This window comes from Drosophila pseudoobscura, chromosome X, assembly GCF_009870125.1.
Source record: "Drosophila pseudoobscura strain MV-25-SWS-2005 chromosome X, UCI_Dpse_MV25, whole genome shotgun sequence".
Lineage (NCBI taxonomy): Eukaryota > Metazoa > Arthropoda > Insecta > Diptera > Drosophilidae > Drosophila > Drosophila pseudoobscura.
Window position 1 is genome coordinate 17,854,987 of NC_046683.1, and position 18,573 is coordinate 17,873,559.

The 18,573-nt window shown below is 46.9% G+C and overlaps 1 protein-coding gene across 3 annotated transcripts; it reads right to left on the reverse strand.

Moving 5' to 3' along the window:
- Positions 1 to 260: 260 nt before the first annotated feature.
- LOC26534114 (uncharacterized) lies at positions 261 to 13,591 on the reverse strand. Of its 3 annotated transcripts, none has more exons than XM_033384408.1 (4): positions 12,249 to 13,591; positions 956 to 1,091; positions 494 to 553; positions 261 to 440 (listed from the first exon to the last, which is right to left on the reverse strand). In XM_033384408.1, exon 1 carries the CDS (start codon positions 13,403 to 13,405, stop codon positions 12,311 to 12,313), a length of 1,095 nt encoding a protein of 364 aa, XP_033240299.1. In that variant the 5' UTR covers positions 13,406 to 13,591; the 3' UTR covers positions 261 to 440; positions 494 to 553; positions 956 to 1,091; positions 12,249 to 12,310. The 3 variants fall into 3 exon arrangements, with proteins under 3 accessions (XP_033240299.1, XP_033240298.1, XP_033240300.1); XM_033384407.1 differs by having other exon boundaries at positions 494 to 557; XM_033384409.1 differs by lacking the exon at positions 956 to 1,091 and having other exon boundaries at positions 494 to 557.
- Positions 13,592 to 18,573: the final 4,982 nt, after the last annotated feature.

Here is an 18,573-nt window from a genome sequence, read left to right on the forward strand (position 1 = left end):
GAATTTTCTATATTTTCCTCTGTATGGTTCACCGTTGAATGGTGAATGTCAATGGAAATGTCACAAATTTAATGTTAAAGTGACTGAAATTTTTGCCAAATCATTGAACTTAGAAGTTCTAAGATAGAACCAAAAAAAAAAAGAAACTACAATTGTATCCCAATATTAAAAAATAGTGAATAGTCGCTACAAGATTAGAAGCATCGTTCAATGGCTTAAAGCAGCTGCGACCCTAGAAAATCCGAAACGTACATTTGTCATCCGTGGATTTTGGAATTGATCTGCTCGTTCAATTGAGTTTATATTGAATTTTTTTAAGTTTCTTTTTGTTTGTATTCATGTGATGAGATTTCGAATTAATCCGTTTTTTACCAGTGCCTTGGTGCAAATTATTGAAGAGTTTGTTGTCCTTATAGACTGGCAAGTCTTGAATGCTGAAACTATAGCCGCAAATATTAAAAAATATTTAATATAAATGAATATTGATTCTTACAAGTGTGTTGGACTAGATTTCGATGGATGTGGTGCAATGCCAGGTATTGAAGTTTATCGTCTTTCTATGAGAAAACGAACTTTGGTGCTTAAAAATGGTTTTAAAAATACATTTTATCCAAGATGATGAATGATTTGAAATTTCGTTGCGAAAACTTTTGTGGCATTTAGCTCGCTTTAAAATATCCATACGCTCGATTACTTTTTTTCGGACTATCCATAATTTGAATCACAACGATCGTATATTTTTATAATTTTCATCGATTTTTAAATGTGTGGGATCACTATACTGTATGGTTAGTGGTGGGATCCAACGCGAACACGAGGAACACGAGGTGATCATGGAAATGCTTATTGATGGTTGTCATTCTAATGGCCAAGGATGCCTCAATCTCACGGTATGTGACATGACGATTTGTGTCCTAATAAGGCTATAGTACATAAGCTGTTGAAAGCTGCTCACCTTTTTCGGCGACTCTGACTCCACATTTACGAACAAGATTTTCTCCGTTGTTAGTTTTTAATTCATAGTTTTATTGTTCGATGTTTTTATGCACGAAGTTGAAGGGAGGGGTCGTGAGCTCGGAGTAGGGTGTCAACTGTAAATAAGGCAATGCGAAACGATAATGCGATCGACGACAACTCTAACTGGCATGAGATGCTCTGCGCGTTCGACCAGTCCATGTGGACTGAGACAACAAAAGGTCGAAGGTCGAACAGAAATGGCTACAAATTTTCTGAAAAGCCTATATTTTCACTTTGCAATTCTTCAAGTTTGCAAGCTAGTTATTAAATTCTGCTGTCATAAAGCTAGCTGACTTCGAATGGTTTACGTTTATTCAAAAGATTCGAAACATCTAAAAGTCCTGAAAGATGGTTTTCCCATTTAAACCGGGGTGAACAGGTGTACGTGAGCGGCAGTGCAGCAGCAGATCACTTTCCGCTGCACATGAGATAGGGCCGTGCTGCCGGCCGCGGCGGTTTAGACTCGAGAAAACTCATCAATGTGCAAAGTCCAGAGAAGAGGACTTAGTACATGTCCTTGTAGGCATCCTCTTCTGGCTAAAACAGAGGTCATTGTTCTCCTAAGTCTACAGATATGATTCTGGTTTTTAGCATGTCTAAAACCCCTCTGATTGATTGATGGTGATTTTTTCTGTTATAGATTACTTTATATTTTCCTGATCAGGACACACTTCACGAAAAAAGACTAGCCGGGGGGCGGCCTATCATAGAGGGGCGGATCGGGCTAGAATGGGCGTCGCTCGTCGTGCATACGAAACGGCTGCGTGGACTCGGGGCGGGGTGGCGTCGGTGCCTCGACTGATTGGAGTGAACTAACGCAATAGGGTGTTTTACTTTGATAATTTGACACTTTATTGTACTTATTAGTAGTTTAAATGAACTTATTTTACTTCGTCGCCGATGTCTTCTCGTGAGTTCCAGGTACTGCGTCTATACTCCGGACCGGGTCTCTGCGTGAGTTGCTCTTTGGTTCTCGTCGCCGTCTTTTTATAGGCCCGTATTGCTGGGTCGGCGGGTTTGACAAATGCACTTGCGCGTCGGGGCGCACTTTTCCGTTCTTGGTGATCGTCGCAGATTTTCGCGGCGTCGACTTTCCTCCGTCGATGAACCCGGAAGACCGCACTCGGCCGATGGCTTGGCTTGGAGTGGCGGAAGTTCGCGTGACCTGATGTCTTTGGTACCCGTTCTGGAGTTGGCGCGTGTTGATCGGTGGTTGATTGCGGAGGGGGGCGTTGGTTGCGGGGTGTGGTGCGATGCTCTCATTATAAGTCGGGGGACGGATTGTATCGAAACCTTTTAGGTTCGTTACAACACAATAATGCTGGCACAATCTTCATATGTCCTAGTGCTTCATACTCTTCCATGAAGTCCACATAACTCTTCCAAGTTTCTGTTGAGCTTCGTCGATCCAACGCTAGGAATCTCTTTGTTGCGGTTTCCAACGACTCCCCCAGGGCTGAAGGGTGTTCGGAAAATGGGAGCTTAACAATAAAACGGCCGTCTGAAGCTGTCTCAAGATTTTCTATATGAATGAATGAGCTTCGCACCGTGCTTCCACTGGAGTGCGTGGGTCCCAGTTCCCGCCACAATCCATCCCAGTTTTGTATTTTGTAGCACCGGGCCTCCTATCCTTAGCTCCTGTTGAACTGGGAGCAGCAACGAATAGTAATGCTCGGCTCCGATTAGCATGTCGATTTTCCCTGGCTTATGGAAGTTGGGATCTGCCAGTGAGAGCTGGCTTGGTACGTTTAAGCTCTCTGAATCGAGTGCCTGAGCTGGTTGATCAGCTATTGTCTGTGGTAATACGAAAGCTTCAATTCTTAGCGTAAAACCATTGTGAAGCGATTTCATGAGCACATTTACTCGTGCCCTGCTGGTCTTTGATTGACCTCCAATTCCTTCGATCCGTAATGTTGTGTCTTTTAGTTTGAGTGACAACATTGATGCCATTCGTTCAGAGATCAAGTTTATCTGTGATCCCGAATCTAGCAGTGCTCTGAAATTAGCAACCTGCCCGTTGTTGGCTTCTACTGCCACCTTGCTGTGGCCAGAAGATTGTAGCTATTGTTACTTGCTGCACCAACCGTCGGAGCTGCGCCTAATGCTGTTTCCAAATGTAGCATCGTGTTGTGCTTCTTGTCACACTTGAAGCAGTTTCGACCGGGGCATGCGTTTGTTTTGTGATTTGTTCTAAAACAATTAACGCACATTTTTTTTTTTTGTACCCAATTTAGTCGTTCTGATGGAGATTTGGAGCGAAATTCTTCGCATCCGTAGAGCCAATGGCTTGCTTTCTCTCCCTGTGTTTGCTGATGCACATGTCGTGCCTTTTGGCTCTCTCCTTGATGCTGGTGGCTTCTTACTGGTTCCTAGAACCCGAATTCTTTGCTCCAAGAACTGAAGCATCGTATCCAGCGCCTGAATGTCCTTTGAGCTTCCCAATGATTGCTCATACAAGGCCTTATTTGTTACATCCAGTTTGTTTCTGATAATGGCAATCAATATCGGATCCCATGTAGATATATTGATGCCCAATCCCTTTAGTGATGCAAGGGATTCTATGGTTGTTATATACAACTCTTTTAATGACTTGGGATCGTCATTAATTGTTTAGTGATTGAGGAAGCGGTTCAGTACCGTGTTTGAAACATCTCTGGGATTGTTGTATGCGTCAACTAGTATTTCCCAAGCGGCTTCATAATTTTCTTCCTTTAGATCGATAAGTCGAATCAATCTTTCTGCCTCGCCGGTAACGGTGGTTTTAAGATACCACATCTTTTTCACCGTAGGCATGTTGGTCTCATGCACCATGCATGAGAAAGATTGAAGAACTGGGTCCATTTTTATAGATCCCCATCAAACTTTGGGATGCTGATGCGTGGAAGCTGCACGTTATCCGTGTTTGGTGTGGCTGATTTTGCCAATGCTCTTTGGACCTTACTTTCCAGTGTTAGGTAGGATTCCATGTCATATCCTCCTTCCACTGGTTCCTCGTATTCCTCATGAATTGTGAAGTGGACTTCCTGCGCTTGAGTCCATAGTGATTTTATCAAATCACTTGATGTGCGTCCTTCCGCCTCTGAAAGTTGTTTCAGATTGCGTTTAACGGACTCTACTATGGCCTTTTTTCTTTAGGAACGATTTGACGTTTCCCACGAGTACTAGACGTCTGTGATAGCTTATCAATGCATTCGGTAAAAATCGAAAAGTATTGCTTTGTCTTGACGTCTCCGCGTTGTCGTCGATTTCCATGCGTTCGTCGGCGTTAGGGTCCTCGTTAGGGGTCGTGGCCCCATGGCGGCTGGTGTCCTCGTCGAGACTGTCCTCTTCGTCTGTGTTGAGGGGTCCGCGGAGATCGGGGGTCGCGTCGCGGGGCCTAGCGTAGTCGTTGAATCTATCGCCCATGGGGGAAAACGAAGGGGTCGAGATCCGAGTGCCGCGTGGTGGGGTGCCTCTCCGTGCTTGTTGATACGAGGGCAGCTCTGACGGCCTTCCTTGCAAGGTGATGCTGCCTGGCGGGCAGTGGCGGGAGTATGGCGGCGGGGGGTCGTATCTCCGGGACCCCCGACTTCGACGACTGGGAGCAGATGAAATTCAAGCAGACCCAACTGGTAGACGCCAGCAACGGGCAGATCGAGATTAACACGAAGATTCAGGCCCGCCTAAACGAGATGACCCGACTGATGAATCATATTGTGAAATCGGACGACGGAGAGGACAGCCTGCTGGCGGAGAGCATGGTAGCCCGAAACCGAATCGTGATCACCGACTTAGAGAACCTCATCCTGGGGCTGACACTAGCCAAAATCAAGATGGTGAGCCCGACCCTCCTCGCCGGCACCGACATCCGAGAGCTGAACGAGCAGCACTTCGCTAACATAAGCCTGGTGGAACTCCTGGAAGTCTCCAACGTCACCGCCTTCCAGAACGCCGACCTACTACGGTTTCTGATAAGGTTCCCCCAGCCCAAACTCATCTGCAAGAAGTGTCTCATATTCCCGGTCCAACACGGGAACAAAATCTTGGATTTCAGCGACGAAGGAGCAGTGGCCGAGTGCGGGACCCGGGTGCTCAACATCGGCAGCTGCGAACCCAGCGTCGCCGCAACGTTTTGCAAGGAGCGACGAGTAACTACCTGTGCGCAACAACTAGTAGCGGGATCCACTGCACACTGCGCCACGCTACCCGGACACCTGGACCCAGTAACAACAGTCGACCACGGCACGATCATCGTAAACGACGCCAACGTGACCGTCATCGACGACGCAGGAGCCACCCACGACATCGCGGGGACATACCTCATCTCGTACTCCAGCCGAGTCGCACTGAACGGCACCTGGTACATCAACCACTTGGGCGAGTCCAAAAGGAAAGCAGTAGTATCAGCTATGGCCCGAGTCAACGTGACGGACCACCACGAGAGGCTCAGCTTACCGTTCCTACGTGAACTAAGCCTGAAGAATCTCAACCACATCGACTTCACCTGCAGTGAAGAGTATGTCATCCTACATACTCACACTTGTCACCGTCATTCCCCTCTGCGTCGTCAACGGAATATTATCCCGCCGCCTCAACGCAAAGGCGCCGGTACAGCAAAAGGTAAAGAGAACGGCCAACAACCAACAATCGCACCGCCCCGCGCTCCACCAATCACGATGACGCCGCCCGCAGACAACACGACGACACCGGCCAAGCCAGGGGCCAGACTATATCAATCCCCCCCTCCGGCGAAGCAACCAGCGAACACCGCCGCCGGACCGCGAACAACGATCAACGAGGTCTAACCCGTCGCCAACCCCCAGAAGACGACCCCAGCAATGAAACCACGGAACACGAACCCAACCGAGGCGAAGAAGAGAGAGAAGAAAAGAAAACGCACCCATCAGCAAACGGACCCGGGAGCGCCGTCGAAACGCCCCGAGGATCCAATTACGCCACGAAACCGCTGACGAAGATCCCCACCCAAAATACACCACTAAAAACTCCGCCGACGCGACAAAAGCCATCTCCGCACCATCAGCTTAAATCCTCGATAAATAGCGCCACCTCCGATCCTAAGGCCACCAAAAGAAAACTAGCCACCGCAATGAACGCCGCACCTGAAGACTACATCGAGACGAGTGAAATCGTCGACCTCACAGGGGACACCGACTCGGAGAGGTCCGACATCTATACAGACACGGAGAGCGAGACGTCTTATGACAGCAGCACGGACAGCGGATACGAGTCCGCCACAGACTCAGAAGACGGGGAGACACCCGAAACTCGGAGGTACGACCCACCGCCGCCATACTCCCGCCAATGCCCGCCGGGCAGCATCCCTCTGCAAGGAGGGCCGTCAGAGCTGCCCTCGTATCAACAGTCACAAAGAGGCACCCTACCACGCGCCCCGTGGACCCCGGCCCTCTCGTACTCCCGCATGGGCTGTAGATTCGACGACTATTCTAGGCCCAGCGACGCCATCCCCGATTTCCACGGGGGCATCACCACCGACGAAGGGGACAGTTCCGACGAGGACACCAGCCGCCCCAGAACCGCCACTCCTAACGAAGAGCCTGGCGCCGACGAACCAATGGAAACCGACGACGGCGCAGAGACGACACTACGGCACACCCCGACGCCAGAAGTGCCCGAGCTATTCACTGCCGAGGACGTCACGCGTTGGACGGTGGCCCCACTAGATTGGGTAACAAACACCGCCAACCGGACCCTACCAACACCGTTGGTCCAAAAAATACTGCGGCGACTAGAGCCGCGGGGTCGGACCCCATTCGACAGCTGGTGGTTCGACGCCCATTTAAGCCCGATCCGCCCCTCTACGATAGGCCACCCCCCGACGCCGCCCTTACGGTTCCATCCAATTTCTACAAATTTCTTGTGGATTGACCCCTGGACGGGACTGAGCTTACCTCAGCCTGAAATAGGTCCATCACAACACCAACATCTATTTTTACAGACTCGGCACTTTCGTACCTTTTGTTACCCATAAATAAGAATTAATTTGATCAATAATGTCAGAATCAGAAACAGTACCACAACTGCCTGTCACTCATCTTCCATCGTAATCATCAGAGGCTGTCGGAGACGTAGGATACCCACTCCGCAGTCCAACTGGTTCAAGTTCTAGTTGCGACGACCAAACTGTAGATGTACCAAGTTGTACCGTATGCAACCCAGCTTCCTGCACACACACACACACACACACACACACATTAACATTTGGTGACCACGACCTTGGTCATCCTTTCAAACTGTCAGACAAGCTACAGTGAAAGGATTCGATCTGGACATCAGATTGAAGCAGTCAACAAGACATCTTCAGTAAAAATTTGGCATCAGGCCATACACTTACGGTAGCATCGCCTACCAATAAGTATCACTTTGGCAAATCCGCCAACAAATATACAGCTACAGAATTCGATTACCACCAAGGTAATCAATTTTGGTTGTTCGTGCGTTCCATAGATTGGAAACAGCACAAATCCCTCCATCCAATATATCACTTTTCTGACCGACAACTTTTGCGATTCGGAGCGTATCCAGCTGAAAAGCAAATAAAACACTCCCAACGGATCAAAAGTAATAAGTACAAACAGATAGAATGGATACACAAATGGAGGCAGAAGCTGCCGCTACAATGGAAATGGATGTGCAGCAAGAGATTGGTGAGGAAATATCGAGGTGCATTCGGAACTTTAAAAAAGATTCCCAAGAACGAAAGCAAAAGGCCTCTTTCAAGCCAAAATATCGTCACTCGAAAAGGCGTGGAATCGCTTCAACAAAAACGACTCCAAACTTCGCGATACAGACAATACGGATGAATACGTAAAATTCCGCGAAGACTTACTTACAACATGTAAGCAATACATTACGATTTTTACGATGCATGGATAAGCTACCACAGACGTCTAGTGCTCGTGGGGAACGTCAAATCGTCTTTAAAGAAAGGCATGAGAATCCTCCGGTAGGTCCCAAAGAAAGCGATCTGATCCAGCAGTCCTCGAAGGATTACAGCAAATTGCTTTCACTATGTCGCCTAAAAAAGGCCATAGTAGAGTCCGTAAAACGCAATCTGAAACAACTTTCAGAGGCGGAAGGACGCACATCAAGTGATTTGATAAAATCACTATGGACTCAAGCGCAGGAAGTCCACTTCACAATTCATGAGGAATACGAGGACCCAGTGGAAGGAGGATATGACATGCATGACACACAATCCTACCTAACACTGGAAAGTAAGGTCCAAAGAGCATTGGCAAAATCAACCACACCAAACACGGATAACGTGAAGCTTCCACGCATCAGCATCCCAAAGTTTGATGGGGATCTATTAAAATGGACCCAGTTCTTCGATCTGTTCTCATGCATGGCGCATGAGACCAACATGCCTACGGTGAAAAAGATGTGGTATCTTAAAACCACCGTTACCGGCGAGGCAGAAAGATTGATTCGACTTATCGATCTAAAGGAAGAAAATTATGAAGCCGCTTGGGAAATACTAGTTGACGCATACAACAATCCCAGAGATGTTTCAAACACGGTACTGAACCGCTTCCTCAATCACCAAACAATTAATGACGATCCCAAGTCATTAAAAGAGTTGTATATAACAACCATAGAATCCCTTGCATCACTAAAGGGATTGGGCATCAATATATCTACATGGGATCCGATATTGATTGCCATTATCAGAAACAAACTGGATGTAACAAATAAGGCCTTGTATGAGCAATCATTGGGAAGCTCAAAGGACATTCAGGCGCTGGATACGATGCTTCAGTTCTTGGAGCAAAGAATTCGGGTTCTAGGAACCAGTAAGAAGCCACCAGCATCAAGGAGAGAGCCAAAAGGCACGACATGTGCATCAGCAAACACAGGGAGAGAAAGCAAGCCATTGGCTCTACGGATGCAAAGAATTTCGCTCCAAATCTCCATCAGAACGACTAAATTGGGTACAAACAAAAAAAATGTGCGTTAATTGTTTTAGAACAAATCACAAAACAAACGCATGCCCTGGTCGAAACTGCTTCAAGTGTGACAAGAAGCACAACACGATGCTACATTTGGAAACAGCATTAGGCGCAGCTCCGACGGTTGGTGCAGCAAGTAACAATAGCTACAATCTTCTGGCCACAGCAAAGGTGGCAGTAGAAGCCAACAACGGGCAGGTTGCTAATTTCAGAGTACTGCTAGATTCGGGATCACAGATAAACTTGATCTCTGAACGAATGGCATCAATGTTGTCACTCAAACTAAAAGACACAACATTACGGATCGAAGGAATTGGAGGTCAATCAAAGACCAGCAGGGCACGAGTAAATGTGCTCATGAAATCGCTTCACAATGGTTTTACGCTAAGAATTGAAGCTTTCGTATTACCACAGACAATAGCTGATCAACCAGCTCAGGCACTCGATTCAGAGAGCTTAAACGTACCAAGCCAGCTCTCACTGGCAGATCCCAACTTCCATAAGCCAGGGAAAATCGACATGCTAATCGGAGCCGAGCATTACTATTCGTTGCTGCTCCCAGTTCAACAGCAGCTAAGGATAGGAGGCCCGTTGCTACAAAATACAAAACTGGGATGGATTGTGGCGGGAACTGGGACCCACGCACTCCAGTGGAAGCACGGTGCGAAGCTCATTCATTCATATAGAAAATCTTGAGACAGCTTCAGACGGCCGTTTTATTGTTAAGCTCCCATTTTCCGAACACCCTTCAGCCCTGGGGGAGTCGTTGGAAACCGCAACAAAGAGATTCCTAGCGTTGGGTCGACGAAGCTCAACAGCTCCAATAGCGTCAGGTGTCATCGGCCATCGGGATCGCAGCAAGCAGATTGGCGTCAACGTCAACGTCTTCCAGAACGCCGACCTACTACGGTTCCTAATAAGGTTCCCCCAGCCCAAACTCATCTGCAAGAAATTGCTCATATTCCCGGTCCAACGAGAAAACAAAATCTTGGACTTCAGCGACGGAGAAGTGGTGGCCGAATGCGAGAATCGAGTACTCAACGTCGGGAGCTGCGAACCCAGCGTCGCCGCAACGTTTTGCAAGGAGCGACGAATAACTACCTGCGCGCAACAACTAGTAGCGGGATCCACTGCACACTGCGCCACGCTACCCGGACATCTGGACCCGATAACAATAGTCGACCACGGCACGATCATCATAAACGACGCCATCGTGACCGTCATCGACGACGCGGGGGCCACCCACGACATCGAGGGGACATACCTCATCTCGTACTCCAGCCGAGTCGCACTGAACGGCAGCTGGTACATCACCCACTTGGGCGATTCCAAGAGGAACCAATCACGATGACGCCGCCCGCAGACAACACGACGACGCCGGCCAAGCCAGGGGCCAGACTATATCAATCCCCCCCTCCGGCGAAGCAACCAGCGAACACCGCCGCCGGACCGCGAACAACGATCAACGAGGTCTAAGAGACTGTCCGGCGCCAACCCCCAGAAGACGACCCCAGCAATGAAACCACGAAACACGAACCCAACCGAGGCGAAGAAGAGAGAGAAGAAAAGAAAACGCACCCATCAGCAAACGGACCCGGGAGCGCCGTCGAAACGCCCCGAGGATCCAATTACGCCACGAAACCGCTGACGAAGATCCCCACCCAAAATACACCACTAAAAACTCCGCCGACGCGACAAAAGCCATCTCCGCACCATCAGCTTAAATCCTCGTTAAATAGCGCCACCTCCGATCCTAAGGCCACGAAAAAAAAACTAGCCACCGCAATGAACGCCGCACCTGAAGACCACATCGGGACGAACGAAATCGTCGCCCTCACGGGGGACACCGACTCGGAGAGGTCCGACGTCTACACGGACACGGAGAGCGAAACGTCGTCCGGAAACAGCACGGACGGCGGAGAAGAGTGTAACGAACCCAAAAGGGTTCGCTACAACGCCTCTCCCAACGCACAATACAACATAAAACATGCTAATAAATTGCAGCACCTCGCCCAACGTAAATTGAAGGCATGCATTATTTACTACACGAACACCCCCCTCCACACATAACCACCGATTGACACGCGCCGTCTTCATAACGCTGACCAAACACACCAGGTCACGCGGACTTCCCCCACTCCAGACCAAGCAACCGGCCAGGCGCAGTCTTCCGGGTTCATCGACTACAAAAAGATGACACCGCGGAAGCCTACGACAAGCACCCAACGGCAAACCCGCCAGCTCGCCAAAAACGCGAAGAGACAGAACCAGGTCAACCCACGATCGCCAAAACGGCGAAGTGCACCCCGACGCGGAAGTGCACTTTTGAACCCGCTGACACAGCAGAATTGGCGTATAAATAGACGCCAACCGAAACCAAAAAGAAAACTTACGCAGAACCCGGCCCAGAACATCGACGTTGTATTCATCTAAGAGTTTAAGAAAGTGCCAAAAGTATTTATAATAAAGTATCCAATTATCCCAATAATATCCACCGCGTAAGTCATTTCAACGTAGCCGAGGCACCGACTCCACCCCACTCCACGTCCACATACACCATTCGATACACAACGCTAGCAACGCCCGCCCAAGCCCCGATCCATCTACTCTACGATAAGCCACCCCCGACGTCTCCCTCGAAGTTCCATCAATTTCTACAAATTTCTTGTGGATTGACCACTGGACGTGACTGAGCTTACCTCAGACCGAAATAGGTCCATCACAGTTGACATCAGTCCCCAGTTGGCATCAGTGACTTAAGTATGAATATGTATTCCCTCAGATCTTAAAAAATTCCTTGAGGTCATTCCTTTGGAGAGAAAGATTCCGGTTCCACCAGAGTGGCTTGGACCTCTTCTTTGTTCTCGAGGGTTTGCACTATTTATGCTAGGCGTCCAATAACGCATTGGATAGGGTCTCTAGGGACTTCTCTATATCCTCCGCGGATTTCACTGAGCCCGAATTCGCGAGCTTCGAAGTAACTGTCTTTTTAAACTTTTCCCAGTATGTATTCCGGGGGTTTCTATAGACTGTTGTCTTCCAAGAGTGATTGAATTCGCACTTAAACTGAATGTTCTTATGATCTGAGAAGGATGGTATTTTAAGGAATCTCCAGCCAGATACCCGAGTACTATTTCCCGTTGCAAGTGTTAGGTCTAGCACGTTGGATGAGGTGGGACCTACAAAGTACGCTAGTGTGCTCCTCCCCAACGTTTGCTATTCCTAAATACGTCGATAGTATAAAGTCTAAGAGTAACTTACCACTGGCATTTATGTTGGGGCTTTCCCGCACATTGTGGTCAGCATTGGCGTCTTGCTTGCTTTTATGCAAGTTGAGCTGCAGCACACTCAGCATCATAGGTGGCTGGCTCAGTTGCACATGACGGGTTGACATCGAGCGTCAGGTCACCGTCCTCCTCCTCTTCCTCGGAGTCTTCGAGCCCAAGACCCTGGGTGGCCACCACGATGGACTCGAGGCCCAGGTCCTTCTCCACCTCGCCTGCCAGTAGGGAGTGCGCATTTTTGGGGTGGCGCTTTTTGAGGCGCAGGTATACACTGCCCATACCCCACGCCATCTTCCCGAACCTGGGGTACAGCAGATCCTCTGCCTCCTTGTTGATCTGAAGGATCACACATTGGCCCCCCTCGCTGGGTAGTGGGCTACAAATGTAGAGGATCCTCCAGTCCGCCGTTGGCACGTCTGCGTTTTGACACTGAAGGAGCTTCAGCGCACGGTCCCCTTGGATTTTGATTGGGAAGAGTACCTTCGCCTTCGGTTTGGACGGGACTAGCTCCCTGTCCACGACCTCCAGCTTGGCCCCCTCCCACATCGCATCCAGTTGGCAGACCGTGCGCGTCAGCCACCTTAGGGTTGGGACGTCCTTGCACTTCAGTATTTTTACCCCATTGAGCCACCCAGCACCATCGAAAGTGGGCATTGGGTCCGCGGGGTCTTCCTCCATCCGCGCAAACAGTGCGTTGACAAGACGCGCATGCACCAGTTTCCACTGTGCCGCTGTCATCCTGCCGTTCTCATCGCTGCGGTCAATGAGTGCCACGATCAAATGTCGTTTGGTCACGTCACTGACCTTCGCTTTGAGCTGTGGTGTTGGCTTCTTGGCCGCTTTCGGCGGAGGGGCTGCACTCTTGGTGCCGCGTTGACGCTTGCTCGCTGGAGTGTCCTTGATGGCACTCTCAGTCGAGCGTTGCCTCTTGGTGGCCATCATCTCCTCCACCATATTGGGAAATTCGCCGTTCGACGCCCTCATCTGTGGCATTTGGGCGTAGTGTAGCCGGCCCTCCTCTACTCGCTGCTCGGCCCAGGCTAGCTTGACTTTCTCCTCCTGAGAGATGTCAGCCTTTCCCTGCAGCCGGCTTTTGATGTTGAGGGCCGCTTTGTATTGCGCTTTGGCCTTCATCCCCTCTTTGGAACGCTTCGGCCCTTCCCTACGCAGGGAGCTGGTGCCTGGTTCCGGCGAGCGGAGAAGGCTCTCTCCTCCGTCCTGCTTAATGAGAGCACGCTCTCTAGATCCGTGTCTGTGTCGACTACGGCATCTGTGCGGCTCACTTTGCAGGCGGAGTGAGTTTTTGTTGTTGTTGTGGCAGTAGCTTTACAACTGACCTGGCCTGCTCCCGCCAAGTCCGAGGTGTGACCGCTGGCGACACGCAGAGAGGATTGCTCTTCCCCGTGCCCGCCGGTGGTAGCAGTCACGCTTCCCACCGACGTTTGGGTTGACATCCCAACCCGAGTTTTCTCGTCCGTCTGCTCCATTATTGGCCCAAAGGTCCATTCAGGTTGATATTTTTCGGGGGGACCACCCCCTAGCGTTTTATGCCTGCCCGCCAGGCACCTCTAGCCATGGCTCTGGTTCAGTTCCCCCAACTTTGGATTGGGAAAACACTGGACCATTGCCTTAGCTAAACACTTCATTGCCTCGGACAGAGCAAGCGGCAGTGCATTACCCTCGTCCGGGATAATGGAGTGTCCATTGCCCAGCCGGCACCCTCGTGGAGGGTTCAGCTAGAGGATTTTCGCCGGCCGTTTTATGGTTAGGTTTTATTAAGTACTTCCTGCCCTATAAAAGTAATAATTAGTTTATTTGTTACATTTACCTAATCTATATTAAGTAATAAGATAAACCTTTTGCCACTCGGCGGATAATTATAAAACTGACTTATGATACTCAAGCTTCCCTCCCTGGTCGTTCGCCAGGCCCGTCTTTCATCTTTACAACCCTATCCTGGACTCGGTGATTGCCCTGATCGTTCGTATAAAACGGGCTTCTCCCTGTCTTTTAGAATGGTCGGATCCATTCTGTCCGCCCTGTGTGTAAGTCATTGGGGTTTTGTAAGTGCAATGGACATTAGTCCGAATATGTGAAGTTGAGGCGGTTGATAATTTCCTCAATGTTCGAGACTGTGTTAAACGATGCTAAAAGCGAGTCGGCAGGGCCCCTAATCCTATCTCTGATTGTACCTTTCGTATAGCGCATGGGAAGCCCAGGAGACCTCGTGGAAATCTGGTAGTGGTTTTACCGCATCCAGAGCTACACCACTCACGGACGCCTCATCCATGGTGACCGGCACGTAGGCCTTTGTCTCGGTTGCCGGAATTTTCAACTGTGCAGCGTCCATTGATTCGACTTTTTCTCCCGAGCCACGTTCAATATCTAAACCAAGCTCATCGAAAAATTCTACTAAATCGTCATATGCGGATTCTTATTTCCGATCGCCCCTTTATATACTTTTGTCTTTGTCGTAGATATTTTTTTTCTGGCCAGCCGTGGCAGCCGCTTGTAGCCGTTGGCGTCAAATTCAAATTCCCCCAAGCACATATTTGTGATGTTGTGATTTGTTATTGTATAGCAGGGTATGATGTTTCTTAGTTGCGTTTATCACAAAGTTTCGTGGACGTAACAATTTTATATTCGTTTCCCTAGTTCCTTTTTTCCGTATTTTTTATATTTTGTATCTGCGTATTCTTTGTAGGTGATGTTTGAACAAAATTTCCACTTACATGTTCTTCTTTTTTAATGGCCTCCTCCACTTGGTATTTCCCCAATTTAATCTTCGTATTTTCTAATGATTTTCCTCCAGTTGGCCGTCCCATATTTTTGTTCTCCGTTGGTGAAACTGATTTTGTATTTTACTTTCTGCCTTACGATTTTTTTGGAGCAACTTTTGCACGCACTTCCCACTGTATTTTGTGGAGTCTTTAGAGGTATGGACCCACCGATCTATTTGTGCATCTGCTGCGAGGCCCAATTTATTTAGTCACTTTGTGATTGGCGTTAATGCTCTCAATCACTTTCGCCTTCACTTTCGTTTGGTTTGCCGAACTTTTTTTTATATTTGTTCTTTGGGTTTATAAGACTCTCAATTCCTTTTTTTTATTTGTTTCTTGACCGAATTGTTTTTTTTTGCTTTACTTGAGAGGGCGTTGCACTCAATACTTTTTAAATTTGTTTTTAAATTCTTTTTTTTTCTCCGAATTTTACTACGAATTACTTTACGAATTAATTGCTTTAATTTGTATTAATAATAAATAATAATATTAATTAATAATTAATATATATTAATATTAATAACACTTTATTTGTTCTTATGACCTTATAGAGAGTGCAGGGCAAGTACGAGAATATGTTGCTGCCACTCGGCGGATCAATATAAAACTAATTTATGAAACTCAAACTTCCCGACCGCGAGCCCTCCCCGGTCGTTCGCCAGGCCCGTCGCTGCTCCTCATAAACGCTGACATTGCGCCTCGTGTCTGGTGTCCGATGCAATGCAGGCTGGCACCGAGGTGCCGCGACGGTCAGCGAATCTGCCTACTCAACAGACTTGTAGAAAGTCGCTCCGCTCAGTGGCCAATTTCGTTGGAATTTGTCAACTTACAGGTACTATGCAATACTTTGTAGCCCAGTATATTGCCAAAGGTTTTTTGTTTCAATTTTACTCTGCCTTGTTTCATTAAACCACGCCTTAGAAATCGTAAATTGCTGGATCGTTGGTAATTCGTTATTTTAATTGATTGAGGGCTACCAATTTTTTTTGTATATATTATAAAATGCCTAACCTAACCTCTATATTATTTAATTTACCATTAAAACTGCCTTATCGAACGAAAAACAACTTTGAAGTTTTGTCCTTCCAATAATATTTATTTAATTAATATATCTTTATATGTACATATGTCGGAAATATCCCAGAGCATCCAGTCGGGGCCGGTAATGGAATAGCCATATGAATGGCAGGAATATAACTGTAGGACTAATAAATAAAACGCGTATTTCATTAAAGATTATTTTTAATATGGTTTATTTAGTAATATTTTGTTTATTTTTAAATATGCAGACACATTAAAATGTTGAATATATCCCAATCTGATTATTATCGGTATTTTGCTTTGAAGAGCAAAGCATGGCAAGGACTCCTTGGTGAGGACTTCCTTTTGAGATTTTTGTGCTTGGGTTTCGGTTAAATATGCCCATATGTATATAGTATATGCTGTATATGTGTTTGCTTCAACGTTTACAACGAATTTTTATTCATATTTTGTATACTTACATACTCGTAGTTTGGTGTTGATTTCTGTCTCTTTACTTTCCAATATGTTCATTTGACCTATTTATAGTTTTCTTTTTCCTTGTGGTAATATTTTGATGTTTTACTTTGATCTTCTTATGAGTTAAAATTGTCCAACATTGTTTCCTGGGCTACTTTGGTGTCTGGTGTTTGATTTCGTTTTAAAGCATATTTTTTTTAATGTATGTACTATATATATTTTGCTTCAACGTTTACAACGAATTTGTAATCATAATTACATATATTTAATTCATTTTTTTGAACTATGCTTCTTTTTCTTGTTTTGGTTTCCTTTACTGTTTCTATTTGATGTTTTAACTTTTGTCTTCTTACGATTTAAAGCTACATAAACTTGTGGTTTCTTCACGTCTTTTGTGGGCTTGCTTACCTCTCATTCGGGGCTTTCTTCCTCGTCCAACCATCAAAAATATATACATATATACATATGTACATATATATGTATGTATATATGTATTTATAGGTTAATATTCGCATGCAATGGAGCTATGAAAAGTAATTTCTATATATGCATGCTACATATAAATATTTCTTTTGGTTATTCGTTCCTCCAATCCAATGGAGTCTCACAGGGAATTGTGCAGTATTCCGCCATATACTAAATACATACATATATAGGCACAGGCATATATACTATATATTTATGTTAATATTACATTCTGTATATGGTAGCTTATAACATTTGTATTATGCAAATTTGTAACAAAAACGTAACCTCAACTTTTTCTTTGTGCAGTGATTTGTGATTTGGTATTCCCCGTATATGGGGCTCCCCTGCCCTCTGAGGCCACGAAGTGGGGTTCCTCTTGCATGCATTGTTTCGTAAGAAGAGAGGAGGGGGCTGTGGCTGTGGCGGAAGTCGGAAGTCGGGGGTCCAACCCCACCATATTGGTTACAATTAATATTTAAGTATGTATAGTTAATAAGTCACTACAGCGATTCGTCTTCGTCACCGACTACAAGTTTTGGTGTCTTGGATTGCTATTGGTAGTAAAGTTTGATGTCTTGTTTTGCTTCGATGTTGATTATTGACATTCAACATCGGCTTTTGGGCAATACATTATAACTGTATACATACACATATTATAAATACATAACTACATATATTTAAATGTAGATTAACTTTAAAGCGTTTCTTAACTCTTGGTTTTATTGCTCCTCCACCACTTCCTTGTTGTTGATTTTGATTTTGGTTTTCTCTTATCGATCGTAAAATATCGTTGTTATTCTTGTTGCATCTTGGTGTTGCTTATGTTGATTGGCTTTTGGTGCTTCTGTTTGTGCTTTGGCATTTCCCTTCCCGTCCAACCAGCCGGAACTGGATCCGGATCCGGATCCGGCTCCATTTCCATATTCTTGTCTATCACTACGGCGTACAAATTTAACGGAAAAAGTTTCGCTGGGCAGAGGTTGAAGCGTTGCTTCTGTAGGGTTTCGGTAATTGGGTAACTCAGGGTCGAATCAAATCATACCTGAACCATGACTCGCATTCAGATCCAACTTCTTACGGGCCACTAAGTCGCCGCGAGAGCCGAAGCCAAGCTTCGACTCCTCCAATTCGAATAATCGTAGTATAGGCTAACTAAGTATATGTATCTACATACAATGTAATGATCACACTCACACACCCAAGTGTGCGCATGCACCCGCTGGACCTGGGCGTGCTCCCAGACTATACTCTAGTACTCTAGAAAAGACGGTGAGTGGGTGACGGAGGTAGGCCTAGGCTGATGTGAAGGTCTGGGGCAGTTCCGGGGTTAGAAAAGTTAAGATTATAAGGTTAACATTGGGTGGCTGAACACGTTAATGCTTATTGTTAGATCGTATTTGATCTTTCTGTGCTGGCTGATTCCTCCTGTAATATTGCTTTGGCTCCTCGTTAACGGCTTAGTCTAGACACGTGGGTGAGGCAAGCTTGGGAGATCCAATGTGCATACATACTCGTACGTATGTACGTATGTACAGTGCTGGTCTATTGCTTCGG

Excerpts from the sequence above, each read along its gene's own strand:
- LOC26534114 (XM_033384409.1), bottom strand. The coding sequence starts at position 13,405 with ATGAAGGCCAAAGCGCAATACAAAGCGGCCCTCAACATCAAAAGCCGG.